This window comes from Odontesthes bonariensis, chromosome 13 (assembly GCF_027942865.1).
Source record: "Odontesthes bonariensis isolate fOdoBon6 chromosome 13, fOdoBon6.hap1, whole genome shotgun sequence".
Taxonomy (NCBI): Eukaryota; Metazoa; Chordata; class Actinopteri; order Atheriniformes; family Atherinopsidae; genus Odontesthes; species Odontesthes bonariensis.
The window spans coordinates 24,578,333-24,595,662 of NC_134518.1; the positions used below are offsets into that span (position 1 = coordinate 24,578,333).

The 17,330-nt window shown below is 40.0% G+C and overlaps 1 protein-coding gene across 4 annotated transcripts; it reads left to right on the forward strand.

The window, feature by feature from the left end:
- The first annotated feature begins 422 nt into the window (after positions 1 to 422).
- Positions 423 to 16,709, forward strand: septin6 (septin 6). Of its 4 annotated transcripts, XM_075481746.1 has the most exons (11): positions 423 to 518; positions 2,240 to 2,354; positions 5,205 to 5,400; positions 6,790 to 6,976; positions 8,200 to 8,361; positions 8,830 to 8,926; positions 10,547 to 10,715; positions 10,819 to 10,951; positions 11,037 to 11,227; positions 12,453 to 12,499; positions 13,508 to 14,618. In XM_075481746.1, exons 1-10 carry the CDS (start codon positions 489 to 491, stop codon positions 12,454 to 12,456), a joined length of 1,284 nt encoding a protein of 427 aa, XP_075337861.1. In that variant the 5' UTR covers positions 423 to 488; the 3' UTR covers positions 12,457 to 12,499; positions 13,508 to 14,618. The 4 variants fall into 4 exon arrangements, with proteins under 4 accessions (XP_075337861.1, XP_075337859.1, XP_075337860.1 ...); XM_075481744.1 differs by lacking the exons at positions 12,453 to 12,499; positions 13,508 to 14,618 and adding an exon at positions 15,001 to 16,709; XM_075481745.1 differs by lacking the exons at positions 12,453 to 12,499; positions 13,508 to 14,618 and adding an exon at positions 15,523 to 16,709.
- Positions 16,710 to 17,330: the final 621 nt, after the last annotated feature.

Sequence of the window (17,330 nt, forward strand, 5' to 3'; positions counted from 1 at the left end):
CACACGGCTAAAACATACACAATTGATTGACCAGTATTTTTTTATAAATTAAGTGTGAAATATCTGTATTATTTACGCTAACGGTTCATTGTGTTAGTTGCTACTGCCAGCCCCACTTTGTTTGTCCAGATATCCTATATGTGTATTTATGACTGTTTCCCTCAAATTCACTGACTGCGGTTTACTACCATTCCCATTGGACGCAACCATGAAGGCATCCTGTGGGGGAATTCAGTGGGTGCTTCTAATTCAGTCATAATTATTGGTTGGACATTTTATCAAAACAGAATACAAATATATGCTTTATTTAAAGTAACGTTGATTTAAATAAAATAGAGCACGATTTGTTCATGTATATATTATCCGAAACGCCTCGATTAAGTGGTACATCCCGAGCGGGCCATCTTTCGGTGTACCGTTAACGCTGCAGCTTCCTTTGCTAAACACAGAGTAGTTGAGGGTTCGTCCTCCGGCTAGCAGCAAGAACCATGGCGTCAACTGAGATAGCGAGACAAGCCGTAAGTAGCCTGTTTCATTCTGGGATGCTTTTATCACTCTCATCTTACATTTTCGATATGCATTAAACCCATTTATGCCATCGTAAGGGGGTAAAATTTGAGGTAGACTTGGCCAGCCATCAACCGTTTTTGGTGCCTTTCTATCGCCATCCCATCCAAAATTAAATGTAGCACGGCTAAACTATTTTCATTTTAGTCATAGTTAATATAAATCTAACCGTGCCCTTCACAATCCTCTTAAACAGACTATTTTGAATGAAGTTATTTTTCATTTGTGTCTTTTTGTTAGTGTATTTTCGCTCCAGCATTTTTCGTTTTCCTGCAACGCCTTCAGGTTTCCTGTGCTGCTATTGTTAGCTAAATTATCTTGTGAACCAAATGGCGTCATGTAGAGTATAGTATCCTAAATTTAGCGACGTAGTCTATCGTTAAAATAGCAAAACAGCATATAGCCATCGGTAGGCCATTCATTTTCACCGCCCCCATTTCAGCAAAGCTTCGGTGCTCATTTCCGTTATGTTTTTTCATCCAAGTCCCGTTAAGTTTCACGCGGGCGTTGTCGTGGTTGCATACAAAATGTGGGTAAAAGAGAGTCCAGCTGGTTATAGCTATGAAAGCATAGAACTAATAAAGGGTGCGCTAACATGGCCTGTTTTTTTTTTTTTTTAAAGGAAAATAGAAGCCAATTAGCCTAGAGGGAGTGCTTAGAATAGCAAGGTTGTGCTGTTTGATATCCCTTTGTGCCAAATGAATGAAACAGGCTGTGTGCTACATGGCTGCTAGTGTCATAAAAAGCAGGGAAGATTTCAGGAATGTTACACTTGCTGTTGAACAATATATACTGTTTGTCCAACTGCATTACCCTCTGTTTTCCAAACACTCCCTCAGCTGTTTAAACCCACTTTCAACCATCCAAATAATCCACAAGTGTTCAGTACCATCAGCTTGCCTGGTTATTTTAAATTCACCCTCAGACAGACTATTTTTTTCCTCAAAGCTTTTGCCACATTGGACAACAACACTGCGTTATGTCCAGCCACATAATTGCAGGTTGTCTTAGGTTTAGCTGTTGGAAAGCTCATGCTTTTGGCATATGATACAAATTCTTTGCTTCCCTGCAGCTCATAATATGGATGTAGGCTGCAAAAATGAGACCAAGAGCGATCAAGATGCTCACTACCAGCCGAACGCCCCCACACATGTAACTGCAATGCTTTAACAATTTAGTATTTAGTGTTATAGTAATGTGACGGAAGTAGAGTCGGCCTACAAAAGTTGAAGTGACAAAGAGCAGTTCATGAAAATGAAAAATATCTTTAATTTAAAATACATTTTTCCTATTATGACTTTATTATCGCAGCTTTTCGTTTACATTACAATCATTTTGACGTACGCAGCAAATCGTGTTTCTGCACTGTGGTTTTAAACTGTCTCGAACCACGGAAGAAATCTGCATCTGAGAGAACAGGAAGTGAATGAGACTTCACCTGAATTAAGTTTTGGTCACGTACAAGATAAGATATGGGGGGGAAACAATATAATGTGGGTGTTATTTGATAATATCATGGCTTCTTTGCAGGTCAACGATTATATAGATGTGCATTTTTTTCGCGTGTTGAAGAGAATTGGGAACATGTTTAAGGACGTGAAGAGTTCAGTGCCTTTAACAAGATTGATAGGTGTTTAACTGATGCTTTATGTTGATTTCTTTTCATTTTTAGGGTGAAGGAGCTCGTGCTGTGCCTCTCTCAGGACATGTTGGCTTTGATAGTATGCCTGACCAGCTGGTCAACAAGTCTGTCAACCATGGTTTCTGCTTCAACATCCTCTGTGTTGGTGAGTCTAACAAGCATCAGCACGCATGTCCTCTCTCTATCCTCAGGCCTAAAGGCAGTGTATCTGATTCGATAAAGCTTTTCCTCAAGAAACAAACAGTTAGCTGTTTCAATTGCTTACAGGATCCTCTGCCGCTGTCAGTTTCGGTTTTCTTGAGTTCAATGCTCTCAGTTGTAACAGGAAACTCAGATGTGTCCACAGGTGGTTGTGAAATTCTAATTTTACGTTATTTTGAATACCCGACACAAGCCTGGGACATTTATGCGGCAGCGAGCAATGATTTCCTGTTTGTCTGTCTCATGTTCATCAAGTAATGGGCACATACACGCAGTTTACAATTAGCATCCTGCTAAAGAAAATGCAATCAGATTCAGCATCTTTTTCAGTCAGGGGTACATGAAATATCAATAGAGCAGTAGAAATCTGTGTTACTCTGATTTTTATTTGAGAATACTTATGTTTTTTAATATTATTATTTATTTTTTATTTTTATACAGAGCTCAAGATGTCATTATAGTTCCATCCAGTGCTTATAAAAATGAGATGTACCCATCCGTATGCAAATGTTCACTCTCTGCTTTCTTTTTTAAAAACTCCTCTTATTCATTTTAGCCAAATTCCACTTTCTTAAGCGGTGTCCCTACATACACAAACATTCAGGGGGGAAAAATTCATCGAAGTTCACAATTCATGTGCAACCATCCCCCCTCACAACCTCTTCCTCACTCTCGCTCTCCCACTGGCTACAACAATAGATGAAATATGTAAAATAATAAACCATAGGAAGTGCAGTATACTTCCTCAATCACAGAGCCTTAAACGTAATGTGCACAGCTAACCAGCACTATAGAAATAGTATAAAAAAAAGCTTGTCCCTAAAACCATCAGATAATCTTGGTTTAAGCTTAGTTAAATTAAATCTGATGAACATTTGTATTTATGCTTGATGTTTTGCAGGTCAGATGACCGGCAGTGATGCTAGATCATTGTTGCTCCAGTTCAGTGAAAGCACCAGTTAGAAAGCGGAGGACAATATTAGTTTTCATTTCAAGAAAGTTCAACCTTTTCAACGTTTTGTGCTTATATTGGACAGACATGCAAGGAGATGATGGCATTAAAACGATCTCATTTCTGTCATTTCAGTCAGCTCTATTAAGTCGATGTGGAAACACTTCACCCAACTAGTTTTAAACAAGTGAATAAACATGATTGGGACAGTTATGTATGAATATTATTAAAAGATTTCCTGTTTAGGAAATTTCTTGTGAACATTTTTACGGTTTTTAAATTACTCCAAGCAGAAGATTTCTCAACAGTAGATCATGTATATTTGGTACAGGTGTGAAAAAGGCCAACAATACAGTATTTTTATTTTTTTAATTCGATCGTATAAACAACTAGTTTAATTGTTACTTCATTTGAAGCTTTTACAGCATACAATTTAAACTCTCCAGTGAAACTTTAGAGCATCAGTCCATCCATCATCATCTGTATCTGCTTTATCTAGTAGAAGGTTGCAGGCACTGAAGCGTATCCCAGCTGTTATGGGGCGAGAGTAAACCGTGGACATGTAGCCAGTTCTCACAAAGGAAGACAGACAACCATTCATCGTAACACTTGTCCCAGAGTCCAATTTTTAATCACCAACAAACACTCACGTCTTTTGATTGTGTGAGGAAACCCGAGCACCAGGAGGAATCTTACACATGTAAACTGTCCATTCGAAGTACAGAGGCAAAGATTCAGCTGCAAACTCTAAATAAATACAGGCGGTGTTTCACTTTCACACAAGCAGAAGCAATACTCTTGGCAAAGGCACGTGAGCTTTATTTAGAAATCATTTGGTTGTGCTATCAGCCCTCCAGGAGGAAGCAAAGGTGTTGAGAATAATGGCTCAAAGACGATGGATACTGCAGCTTTTTTGTGATCTTACTGATGATTTTTCTCAAGTTTTCTCAACTCATCACTCAAGCCAGTCATGTCATTTCCAGTTGGTCTTCAGATTTCAAAGTACCATAAGTGGGAGACGTCTCTGTAGTGACCTTCTCAATGCTCCGAAACGAGCAACAACACCTTTTTTTTAGTCTGTACGCTTTTTGAGAGAAACGGGGACATTTTGGAGCATCACAAAGGGTCTTCTAAAAACAGACCAATACACACTTTAAGACTAGCTGTGATGAATAAAAATGACTTTTTAAATTGTTTTTATTATGAAGGAGTCATCTAACAGTTAATGTTACGGGGCGGCTGTGGCTAAGTGGTTAGCGTCGGTCGTCCAATAACCGGAAGGTTCGATTCCCACTCTCGCCACTCAAAAAGATTGGTGAAACTGACAGCTGGAGTGGTGTCAGTCCACCTCCTTGTCATGGCCGAGGTACCCTTGAGCAAGGCACTGTACCCCCGGGCGCTGTGAATGGCTGCCCACTGCTCCAGTGTATGGTAGTGGTGTGTGTCTCTGAGTGTGTGACCCTGTGCATGAGCAACAGGTGCCAACCTGGGTTAAAAGCAGAGGACAAATTTTGTGTATGTATGCATGACAATAAATCTGATCTTAATCTTAATGGATGTCAGAGAACATCACCTGTTTGCTACCTTTGCTGTTGTTGTGACATAGAGCAACTGATTTCAGCACGTCTTCTGATAAATGCTCACTTCATTGGATCCAATTTTGCTTTCTGTTTTGAGTTTTGTGAACTTGTTGTAAATTAAAGTGTCAGAGGAAAAATTATCAAATTTAATTGGATTTTTTTTGGAAGAGCAGGATATAATACCAGTAAAGTGTCATTTAAATCCTGTAATAGTGAATCAAAACCCCAGTAACATTATGCCTTTTTTTCTGTGTGTGTGTAGGTGAAACGGGTCTTGGGAAGTCCACTCTTATGGACACACTGTTCAACACCAAGTTTGAGGGTGAGCCCACCCAGCACAACCAGCCAGGAGTCACACTGAAGTCCAACACCTATGAGCTCCAGGAGAGTAACGTGCGCCTTAAACTCACTGTCGTCAACACAGTGGGCTTCGGGGACCAGATTAATAAAGAAGACAGGTAAAGGAGTCTGTCTAGCTGTCACATCTGATCCCAACGGGCAGGTGTCTTTGATAGAGCCTGCTCTTTGATAGCAATAATTCATCTTGTCATCAGAAATCCACACTTGATCACGTGCATACCAGAAAGTACAATAACTCTCTGCGCGCTTGAAGCCTTTTTGCCCCTCAGGTGTCATTCAGACTTGATTCTTATTCACGAGTATGAGGAATCAAATCTCCCTCTCGAGCAGTTTTTTCAGCAGTTTTGTACTACAAGCTTTCAACACAAGATCAGATATAGGTGATTTCCAACCTGGCTTTAGAAGGATATCACAGCCCCGAGGTCTGTCAGGAACTGTAGCTGCTATAAACGCCCACAAGATTTTGTTACCAAGCTTTGACTCCAGATGGAGATTGCTAACTTTGCTCTTGATGTAAGTTCAGGGAGAGGATGATCTCATGTGAATGCTGTGGTAATTTCCCAGCTTTGCACTGTTTGAATAGTAAATTCCAGAAGAAATACCACGGAACATGCTCATAGTCATTTAAACTGCCACAGGGAAAGTATCTATAGCACGACCACAAGTTCGAGGCGTGAGGCCAAAGTCTTACCGTTATGTCCATTTCTTGTTCCACATCCGGGTTTGTAGATGGTGATTTATAGATTAAAAACTCAAATATTTGGTAACTGGGCCTTCTCAGATTATTATAGGACTTGGAATGGAGTCCCAAGAACTCACCCCAGAAACACTAACATTGATGATAGATTCTGGGAACTTGTTTGGTTAAAGATGAGCAATGTTTTACTGGACGTTGCTCAAAAATGTGGCAAAGTGACAAATCCTTGTCATGAAGTGGGAGAATTGTAATGATATATATTGAATGAGTTATGATTGACAATACGGTATGTTAAACATGATTATTATTATTAATGTCAGCATATTAAAGGCAAATTATTGATACCTAGCGCCCAATTTTTCCATTCTGTTTTTTTATTTTTTATTTGCGGTTTATATGAGGTCATCTTTTTATTCATGTCAAATGCCCAGCTGAGCATAATTACCCCCCAGGAAGTGTTGTTTTATTTTTATTTCGGAAGACTGTCACCCCGAGACAATTCTGTCTTTTATATAAACTCAAATTTTAGTTATGGATGAGTTGGCGAGATGAGGCTCAATCTATTAAGGACGCAGTTTGTCGGTCATGTCGTGAAAATGAATTCGCAACAACGACCTGTTAATTACTCCCAAGAATTTGTAGATTATTGGAGTGTGAGCGATTGTTGGTTGTCGCCCTAAATTACTCAAAGACTGTGTTGTCTTTCTAACCATGACCTGTGTTCAGAAAGAACCGAACTGACAAAAGAAGGAAATGCTTAACTTGGTTCCTTGCGCCTCCTGTTTTCCAGCTACAAATCCATCGTGGAGTTCATTGATGCCCAGTTTGAAGCATATCTACAAGAAGAGTTGAAAATCAAGCGCACGCTACACAGCTACCACGATACCCGCATCCACGCATGCCTGTACTTCATCGCTCCAACAGGACACTCGCTCAAATCCCTGGACCTGGTGACCATGAAAAAACTTGATAGCAAGGTGAGCTTTTCTTCATTAGTCGAACTGATATCAGCTATTTTGACAGAGTGGGGCAGTTGAAACTCACATAGTCATTGTTGTGTAGTGCTTGTAAGTGTTTTGGCCTTTCAGGGCCGTTGGAAGTATTTAATCTGTCTACTCAAGTCATGGGTCATAAATCTTTTTTGGGCCGTTTGCCTGGGTGTAAGTTGGCTCGGTTTCTGCGTCTGTGTCGGTCATCTGTGAAATGCCGTCTGCTCAGTGACTGCTGCCTGGGTTTTGTGCGGTCCTGTCCTCTCTATCTTATTTGCATGGACCTCCTTGCTTTTGTACAAAGAGCCCGCTTAATGTTTGCCAGAGCAGCTGTGTCCTTCAGCCAGGACTCACAGCAGCGTGATCTCGAGCAGAGCTTCCTCTGTTTAGACTTTCAATTTGTGGGTGGGTGGGGGTTCAAATGGTGCTCTGCTGGAGGACCCTTAAGCAAGGCCCTGACTCCTCACAAGACTTAAGGATGCACTGAGGTATTTTTGTTCACATGACCTAAAGAATGCATTGCTAATAAACACATAGGCCTAGATTTCGAGAACAAATAGTTTGGTGCCGTGAGGGAGAAACTGTGAAAAACGTTGTGTGGGAGTGAAATTCTCATTTTCTACCAGCCTGTCGTAAGTGCATGCTTCCTGTTTTTTCCCACCTTCTTAACTCCATCTAGCCGTCTCCGTTTGGATAACTTTAATAGCAGAAAGGTTAATGGTGCAATTTGACTGTGGAGCAGGAGATCGAAGCCTGCTGCTGTCTTTGCATTTCACTATTTTTCTCCCTTTAGTTATGAAAGTGCAGTTAACTACAACATCTAAAGGCCTGATTGGCCGTCATCTTGGAGCTTCAGAGATGTGCTGCGTGGTGTTCAAATGATGCAGACAGAAAAGGAAGTTTAATACTATTTTCTTTTGGTAATCGTTCTTGATTACAACAACAGTCTTTGGCAGCCAGTGATTGGAAGCATTATGAAAGAAAAAGGTAAATTTTAGTCTGTTACTAAACCTCTGTTATTCGAGTTGTTTTATTTGTAATGTTTTTTTTTATCCCTTCAGTTCTTCTCTAAATTTGGACTCCAGAAGTGGAGCTGGATCCTTTGAAAGAGAGCTTGACGCTGCTCTATATTTAGCTGCATTTCTAACACGGTTGTTCCACCTTCAATTTTGTCATCCTGCATTAAGTTTTGGCTCATTTCTCAACTGCAGGTCAATATTATCCCAATCATTGCCAAGTCAGATGCCATCTCCAAGAGCGAACTGGCCAAGTTCAAAATCAAAATCACCAGTGAGCTGGTTAGCAACGGGGTCCAGATCTACCAGTTCCCCACTGATGACGAGTCCGTTGCAGAGATCAACTCCACCATGAATGTAAGGCTGTCAGCTATTTTTCCATCTACTGTATATCATTGCTGTATTTACAAACCATATGCTCCCTAACTCATAGCAGAGATAAGGTCTACACAACAGTTTCCATTATTTCCATCTGCATAACTACATGTCATGTGAGTGAGGACTGGCATCGTTACGTCTGCTCAGATGATCTGGAAGCCGCCCCACAGAGTAGCGCAATCAGTCAGCTCAGGCTGCAGCAACTCAGCGCTGTGGGGACGAGCCTGTGTCCATTGAGACATGAGTCAAGGCTATCTTAGTTGTTTATTAACCCTGATCTGTGGAAATGCCCTAACTCTTCCTAACGGACTGTGTTACACTGTTAGCTCTCTGCTCTTGTTCAGTCAAACAACCTTTTGTTTACTTTTAGCTGTTGGAACATGAGAATCTGCAGATTCAGGCATATTTGTCGATACACTTTAAAGTATTTTCCCCTCTGCTTCACAGAGCCATTTGCCTTTTGCCGTGGTTGGGAGCACAGAGGAAGTGAAGATTGGGAATAAGATGGTAAAGGCCCGGCAGTACCCCTGGGGGACAGTTCAGGGTAAGCCAGGGTTACATCCTGCACAGGAAATGGGAGCATGCTCCCTTTTGACAGAGCTGCTGTACCAACTCCTTCCATGTTTCTCCTCCTCTCTAACGCTGCCATAAACTAGTTCATTAGTGGTTATGTAACCTAATTTAGCTCCAGGATCCCCCTCTATTATTATATTGTATCTCAGAGAAGCAGAAGCTATTTGTATGACAATTTTTTTTATGTCACTAATGGTGTTTCAATTGATTTGTTATTGATTTTTCAAGACCAATCTATAATGCAGGGTGTTTAATGTATTGTAAATAGACTCCAGCATCAATACTTTTATTTCATAAGGGTTATCAGAGATGTGTGGCACTGTTGGAGTTGCAATGATTTGTTCTCAAGCTGCTTGTATGTTTCAGCCTCATACATGTGGGTATTATCATGTCTGCAGATTCATATGTATATTTAGGTTTTCAGTTGGTGACCTGTCCAGCACATACCATCTACTCACCTTTTGTTGAAGTGGTACATTTTAGGGTTGTCGGCATGCTGAAACTCAGGCAAATCATGTCGGAATTTCTCCCAAATTTAATTATGAAATTGCCGGCTCCGCAAAGGTGAGAAAAAAAGTATCTTCTATAGGAGAGAAATGAGAAACCTCCAACTGTTTTCAGAAGTTTGTACGGCCCTTTATAGTTTTATTACAGCAGCCGACAGTCTTTTTGAGAACAAATCTGGGCCTTTACCTTGGCGTATCTTGACTTAACAATCCCACGTCTTCATCTTCGGTTTCATGAACAATAATAGATTTTCCATCTGATTTTTGGAGACTGTGTTTCTTGTTCCAAAGTTTTCCCAGGTTAATTATTTTTCTTCTTGAGAAAAAGCTTTAGTCTCGCTCCCCTACCCCTCAGCCCAGACATGCAAAGAATACAAGAGGTTGTTTTTATGTGTGCTGAGCCAGCACCACCTAACAGGAAGTCCTGCTCCTCCTGTAATGTTGCTCTAAATCTCCCTGTCCAACCTTTTTCTTGTCTTCTCATCAGTTCTGGAAGGATGTCCTGCTCTTGGTAGCATCATTGTTGTGGCGCATTTTCTCCATTGCCCTTTGATATTCTCCCTTTCACTCCTAATCTGCACCCATCTGCACCCATCAACGACAACATGATTTTAGATTTTGGCGAACCATGAGTTTAAGTTGAGATTTTTCCACAAGAACAGCTGAACCCTCATTGGAGTCAGCCAGAGTCGCTTTAATTGATGGCAGCAGTATAATAAGTGTTATTTTACATTAAAAGGTTATTTTAACTTCAGACAGCTGGATTAAACAATGAAAAGTGGATCCCTGTCCTGATGAATACGGTCTCTGCTGCATGATATTTCTGATCAGAGGCTTTAGCACACATGTGGTCTGTTTACCCTGGACCGACTGCATGTGTACTCACATGATGTCACATGGTCTGTAGAGGCGTGAAGCTCAGTTCAGTCCAGTAACACAATCAATAGGAGAAACTACAGGCCATGAACACTCTGTTTGAAGGAATGCATCTCTTAGTGCGATTTATTTAAGACGTAGTGAACAGGAATCTGTCTGTTGTGTTTGGTAAAACATTCAGGTGTCACTCTCATGTGTGTCTCTCACAGTTGAAAATGAAAATCACTGCGATTTCGTCAAACTCCGAGAAATGCTAATCAGAGTGAATATGGAGGACCTGCGAGAACAGACCCATACACGGCACTATGAGCTCTACCGCCGTTGTAAACTTGAAGAGATGGGCTTTAAGGATACTGACCCTGACAGCAAGCCCTTCAGGTAATAGACTCGAGGCGGCTTTTTTCATCCCGAATCTTTGATGACTTTCTTCTTGCCTGCTGCCAACAACGGCCTCTCGTGTTTTCTTTTTTTCTCGCACCAGTCTGCAAGAGACATACGAGGCAAAGCGGAACGAGTTCATGGGTGAACTGCAGAAGAAGGAAGAGGAAATGAGGCAAATGTTTGTCCAAAGAGTTAAAGAGAAGGAATCTGAGCTCAAAGAGGCTGAGAAGGAGGTAAACATCAGGTGCAACACTGGTCTTTTTATGAAGCACGTTTCTGCTCCTGTCTTGATTAAAACGCTGTTGCTGTTTCCTGTAGCTGCATGAGAAGTTTGATCGTTTGAAGAAGCTCCACCAGGATGAGAAGAAGAAACTGGAGGAAAAGAAGAAGTCCCTGGATGATGAACTCAACACATTCAAACAGAAAAAGACTGCCACAGAGCTCTTGCAGAACCAAGCCCAGCAGGCAGGGGGCTCCACCACTCTCAAGAGAGACAAGGAGAGGAAAAAGTAAGTATTGTTCTCTTCCCTCTGAAAGTTTACTCTCACACCACAGGTGCAGGAGATCAAATCTGGATGTCTGACAGTGTGGAAAGCCAGGTTGCTCTGAGCCGTGGGGAAGGGGTAGTGTTGACAATTCTTTGCTAAATTAGTCTTAAAAGTGCTGATTAAAGACTTGATTGCTTGTGTCTTCCCAACATCTCAGACTGCTCAGCAGCTTCTCTGTCACCAGTGATTAATAATCCTCAAGGTTTGTATAATTTGATGCTGATGAAAATGCTGCAGAAAATCCTCACTGTCAGACTCTGTTACTCACACCTCTCTTTATTTCTGAGATGCCGATGAATGCTGCAGTTTAGCCTCTGCATAATAACTGAGATTACAGTTGGAAAGAATTTCCAAAAGAGCTGACCAAAATTCCTCACTCAATGTGGAAAAATGAGAGAAGCTGAGAGGAGTGGGGAATGATGAAGCTGACGAGCTGTCCTCATCGAAATTGTTGGGAGGTAGCCAGCTGTCGGTAGCAGAGTCTGGTTTGTGAATTCCAGTCAAAAACCATCATGCTGCAAGCAGACACTGCTGCTCATTCAACACTTAGTCAGATCCTCTCCAAACAGCCTTTTTAAAAGGTGCAAATGCATTAACTTGAAAAGGAAGTAATTATCTTAGCTGTTTTGTAGGACACATGCAGCTCCCCTCAGCCATCAGTTTAACAGCTGCCTCCACCACTACAATCACTTCTTCAAATCCTTTATAGTTTCATTCACTCACGAGATATGAGACAGGTCTTCATGACTTCTCTCGTGCGTATAGGCAGAATGCAGCCAGATGAGGTCACCTATGTCTGTAATCTACTGTTGGGTAATAGGTTGTAAATCAGCTTCTGGTTGTGTGTTGAAGCTGATGTGCCTGTTAGAAAAGGAAGCAGATGCTCGCACTGAGAGGTTCCTTGTATTTTTTTTTATTTTTTATTTTTTTAATTCCCTTTACAGCCACTTCTTCTCTCTATGAACTTTGCCTTGGATATTTCTCTTCTATAAGGTGCATTTTGAGCTCTGCCTGCTGGGCCACTGATTATAACCAACTTGTATGCTAATTTTTTTTTGTTTATCCGTATTTAACCTTCAGGTATTTTTTCAGTCCACAGGAAATACAGTTATTAGTTAATGCTCCTTGTGTAGGTGTGTCTTGTGAGTGCATGTGTCACCTATGTTGCATCCATAATGTTTTCCAGTTAACTCCTCCCACACTTCCTGCATGCTGCACGAGGCACCTTTTCTGGTAAGAATCCCATCATGAGCTACACCAAGAGAAAAAAACTATTAGAATTTTTAAGAAGTTCATAGATTCAGTGAACATGTTTATTATGTCCAAACTAATAGTGATTTTATTTCAAGTTGGCTGCGCTTGATAAAAGCTCCCAAATCTTAGTATTTTACTGTGAAAATTCAATGATTCTACTTTACATTTTGTTGGGACATAACAATTTCTCTGAATCTTTGAGTTGGAATATGATCACAATCACGTAAACCTTTCAAAGATGTTACAAATAATCTAAACTTCACATATTTAATTTGTCAATTTACATCTGACTGTCTGCAAAATGGATAAATCAGACAGTTGTGTGCTGCAGGCTGGCAGTATCTCATAGTAACATCTGTGTCCATCATATCCTTGAGCTGGCAGTATTTACCATCACCGTGCCAGCTTCTAAATCAACCAGTTTATTAGATCCCCACACACTGCTCCATCTGCCTCCCTAAATCCACAGCAGCCTCTTTATTGTGGTTTCTCCCCATCCAGCCATGCACACAAAGAGCCATTCAAGGCTGAGCTGAAACTAACGGGTCACGCCGGAGCAGCAAACAGCTCAGTCTCAAGGCACATCTCTGTTTGTAGAGATGAAATGTTTTGTTGGTCTCTCAGACATATGATGATACCCCCCCCCCCATAGAGAGATATCTTTGAGACCCAAACACTGGGAAGAGTTGAAGTGAAAGAAAACATCTGTCTTTCAATCTGCTGACTCCTCAAGCATCTTTGGACTGTTAAAATAGCTGAGAACAGGATCTTTTGGGGGAAAATAATAATCAGACATATTGTTTAAAACTCGTAGACAGCTGTACTTTCACCTGCACATGTACACTCCGACCTTTTGAGTTGCCTGAAATGCATGTTTTCCTCTAAATACCGTCTAATGTTGTTGTGCTGTCGCTGATGTGATTACTGTGTGTCGTGATGTTTGAACTTCAACAGAAAGCAATAACAGCCCTTCTCTCTTATTTCCAGCTAAGGATTCCTGTAGAAAAAGTGCTCCCTTGTGGCCATCCTGCTGTGAATGAGTTTCCATCCCCATCATCCTTTACAGTACCCCTTCCTCACCCTCACCCGCACCCAAATCCCATAATCCCCCCCCCCCCCCTGCTCTGTGGAAGATGCTCAGCAATTGCTCTCAGTTTGACATCACTTTTTTTCTGAATGATGCTTGTTGGAGTTATTGTACAAGCGATCATTCAGCTTTTGTCCTTTTTTATACAAATTTACAAAATACATTCCATGTTTTGTTTTTTTTGTGATTCTTTGCATGATGTGAGCTTTTTATAAATATTAACAGACATGACTACTTGTGTGATGGGCAGAAATTACTTAAGGCTAAAGAGAAACATGCATCACATAGAGGGACCCGGAGAGGATTAAAGAGAAGAAAGTAGGGAGAGGAAAAAAAAGGCATTTTAGGTCATTTACTATTTGGTGAATGTACTCATTTTTCCTTTCAAGTAAAAGACGGTTTTAATGTGAAGCAGCAGTAGAATAGAAATAGCCAAAGACGACAATCGGCTAGATAAGACCACCAATATTAATTCTGCATTATGAACATACCTTTTTTCAATTGTTAATACCTCATTTCAATGAAGAAATTATAGTTTTTTAGTGCATTAAAAAGTCTGAGGGATTAAAAGTTCCTCTTGTTATTGTCTCATTGTTTACACTTGGTCTTATCTTTCCATAAAATAGTCAGATTTAACATAAGTCCCTTTGCTGAAGTTGTTTCACTTTAGCCTGATGCATGAGTAGATGTGAGCCTAATCTCTGTGCCACTCCTCCCATACTTCATGTGTTATGTGCAAACCTGTTTTGTACCCAAATGTGATGTTTTTGTTTTTCTCTAAGTATATATTAATGTCAGTGCAATTGTAACGCTCCTTTTTTTTTTATATATATATATATATATTTATATATATATATATATATATATATATACTTACTATGAGGGCACATTTAAAAGTCAAACCAAAATTGTGTCCTTTGTTCTGCAGGGACCAGTGTTGTTTGTATCAGTGTTACGCATGAAAGGAAATTCTCTAAAGAAAAATAAAGGCCAACTTTTTTCACCAAACGATGCAGCTGTGGCCAGAATCATTGTGTGCGACCAATATTGCTGTAAAGTAGCGACAAAGCTTGGTGTCCGTGAAGCTGACGAATTTGCAGTGACAGATATTTTAGCCAGAAAGTGTTACTTTAAATTAAGGAGGTTCCCTTTGCTCACCTCTGTTAATACAAACGCCTCCAAATCTTCAGTTGTGATCTCTTCTGGATACTGAGAAGCATCTGGCATGTGTTGTCACACTTTTAAGTGTCAAGGCCCTCTTTAGAAAAATTGTTGTGAACTGAAATAACTTGATAACCACTTAATAACTGGGTCAAAATAGAATAATAAAAAAGGCACTCCCTCCTCCCAATCCTCAGCTCACTGGTCTGTGTGGTCTCACTTTCCTTTTCAGTAATCCCTGGCTCTGCACTGAGTAGCTCCTCAGCCCTCAAGCTTTGCTGAGAGAATACTGAGTACCTCAAATGTGACCAGAGGCTTTGTGGACCCCCATCCTTCAGAATTGTTAATAGTTACCTGCTCTGCTATCATTCTGGGTTAATGTGTGTGCTGCTCTGCTGCTTTAACTTCCACTTCTGTGATCTAATTCTTGATTTGTTGCCTTTGCTTTTTGCTGTGACTAACACTTTTTTTCCACTTCCATCATGGCAAAGATGAAAGGAGCATGTGGTGATTTATTTGTTATAGTTAGACGAGATGACGATGTGGAATTTTACCACAAGATTTAATTCACTGTTCAGGAGTTTTATATGAGGGACAATATATTCTCATGCGTTTTATCTGTGATTTGAGACTGTATCACTCTGTCTTTGTTTGTACATGAACCTAAATGTTTTCTCTCCCTCAGAATCGTTCTGAATCTTTCGATGTAAGCATTTTCTCTAACTGCTGGCTGTGTTTCTCTTTGTCTCTTTAGCTTCTTTTAATCTGTCTTGACCACCTGAAGAGGGGATTGCAGCTTCAGCAAGAACTAAGCACCCTTTACCTCTTCCAATTTTTTTCTCACTGTTTCAACCTTTTGTTCTCCTCATCGCAACTCCCTTTTTTGAATATGGCCTCATGTGGACTTGCATGGTATTTCTGGACCCCCCCCTCCTTAATGAAGCTCTCAACCCAGGCAGGTCGGGGAACCGGGCACAGTTTAAATCTGCTATCGTGTCTTAATGTACATAGTAAATAGAAGTTGTAAAGCGGGGTTCACATAAATACGGGACTCACGGGTGAAATTATTATTTGATCTTTATTTGAAATAAAAATGCATACAACCCGCACTATGCACTCATTATTTAAAAGGATTCTGAATACAAAGTGCACATTACAATTGACGAATAAAGAAACATCAGGTTTTGCTGTTAAAAACATTGAGGACAGAAGCACTTAATGCACCATATCATGACTTACAGTAAAATGAGCAGAAAAGTTTATTATTTTTTTCTTTGCTGCTTTCAGTTTCGAAACATAATAAAATCAAAGTCATATTCATATAAAAAGCCAAAGCAATTTTTATGGTTCCCATGTTTACATGTCGCTGTTGAATACCATGGAGGTCACATGTCATGGTCTTTTATGACTCACTGTGCTTTAACAGTCAGCATCCTATTCTATATGTTGCATGCATCTTTTTATTTTATTTTATATTCATTACTGCTGTGATCTTTGACCTGCTTGTTTTGCTTCCCTGAATAACTCAGTTTTGCGGTCCCTTCCCCTTCATTGCTGTTTTCTTCAAAATGGTGCATATGATTCATGTATATTTGCTCTGTCCTTTGATTTCAGCTCCCATTTTGCCAAATGTTAGTATAAGATGGAGTTGAACTGAATCCCAGATAAGAGTGTTAAAAATACTCTTGCATTTATATAATTTATAAGGATATATTTTGTGTATTGAAGTGGAGATTTGTTGTTTATTACCTATAATCTTTGAGCGTGATTCTAAGTGTAAGGTGACATTTTGCTGTCAGGGTTTGCCATACATTTTTCTAGTATCAGTCATCACCTCTTGTAGTCAAAACCTCTCCCACACTACAAAATTCTTCAGTATCTTACTTTAGTTTGATTCCATTGATGTACATTTTGAATAAAAAGAAATATGACGCAAAGAAATGACACTTTTGTTTTTTCTTTTGCAGCATTGTAACATCACTGTTCTTTCAAACCTCTCCCTTCTTAATCTTTTTTTTTCTTTCTTTCTTTTTGAAAGCTTCTGTTCAGCTAACAGTGGTTTTGGTATTGTGAAGTATTTATATAGAATAAAAAAAATTCAGATTTACAACACTGATTAAATATAACAGCAAAATACATCTTTTTTTAAAAGCAGCTTTTCCACAATGATAAAAAATGTCACAAAAATACAGTTTCATGAAATAAAGCTTAAAGCTATGTAAGATGATGTTCTGAGGCCTTTTCTAATTAAGCCATTTATGATGCAGACAGAAAATGATCAGGTCAAACATAATTTATCATTGAGTTTCGCATCCTGGTTTAAGAAACTGTTGCTGCTACTAAATCAGTTGGCACAGCAGATAGTTTCTGATTTGTTTGCCACACGGCAGCAGGATGAACAGGCTGGGGTTGGCTTTGTGTTTGACTGTCCTTTGAGTTCTGTGCCCACACATCACCTCACCAAAAAGGAATGCTATTCTATTTACTCTAAAGATTTTATTTTACCTCTGATTTCTGCAATTGCAGTTATGAGGAACTTTAAATTCTAAAGTTACTGACAGT

Excerpts from the sequence above, each read along its gene's own strand:
- septin6 (XM_075481744.1), top strand. The coding sequence starts at position 489 with ATGGCGTCAACTGAGATAGCGAGACAAGCC. Across the intron at positions 2,355-5,204 it reads CTTCAACATCCTCTGTGTTG|GTGAAACGGGTCTTGGGAAG; the intron begins GTGAGTCTAACA and ends GTGTGTGTGTAG. Across the intron at positions 5,401-6,789 it reads CAGATTAATAAAGAAGACAG|CTACAAATCCATCGTGGAGT; the intron begins GTAAAGGAGTCT and ends CCTGTTTTCCAG.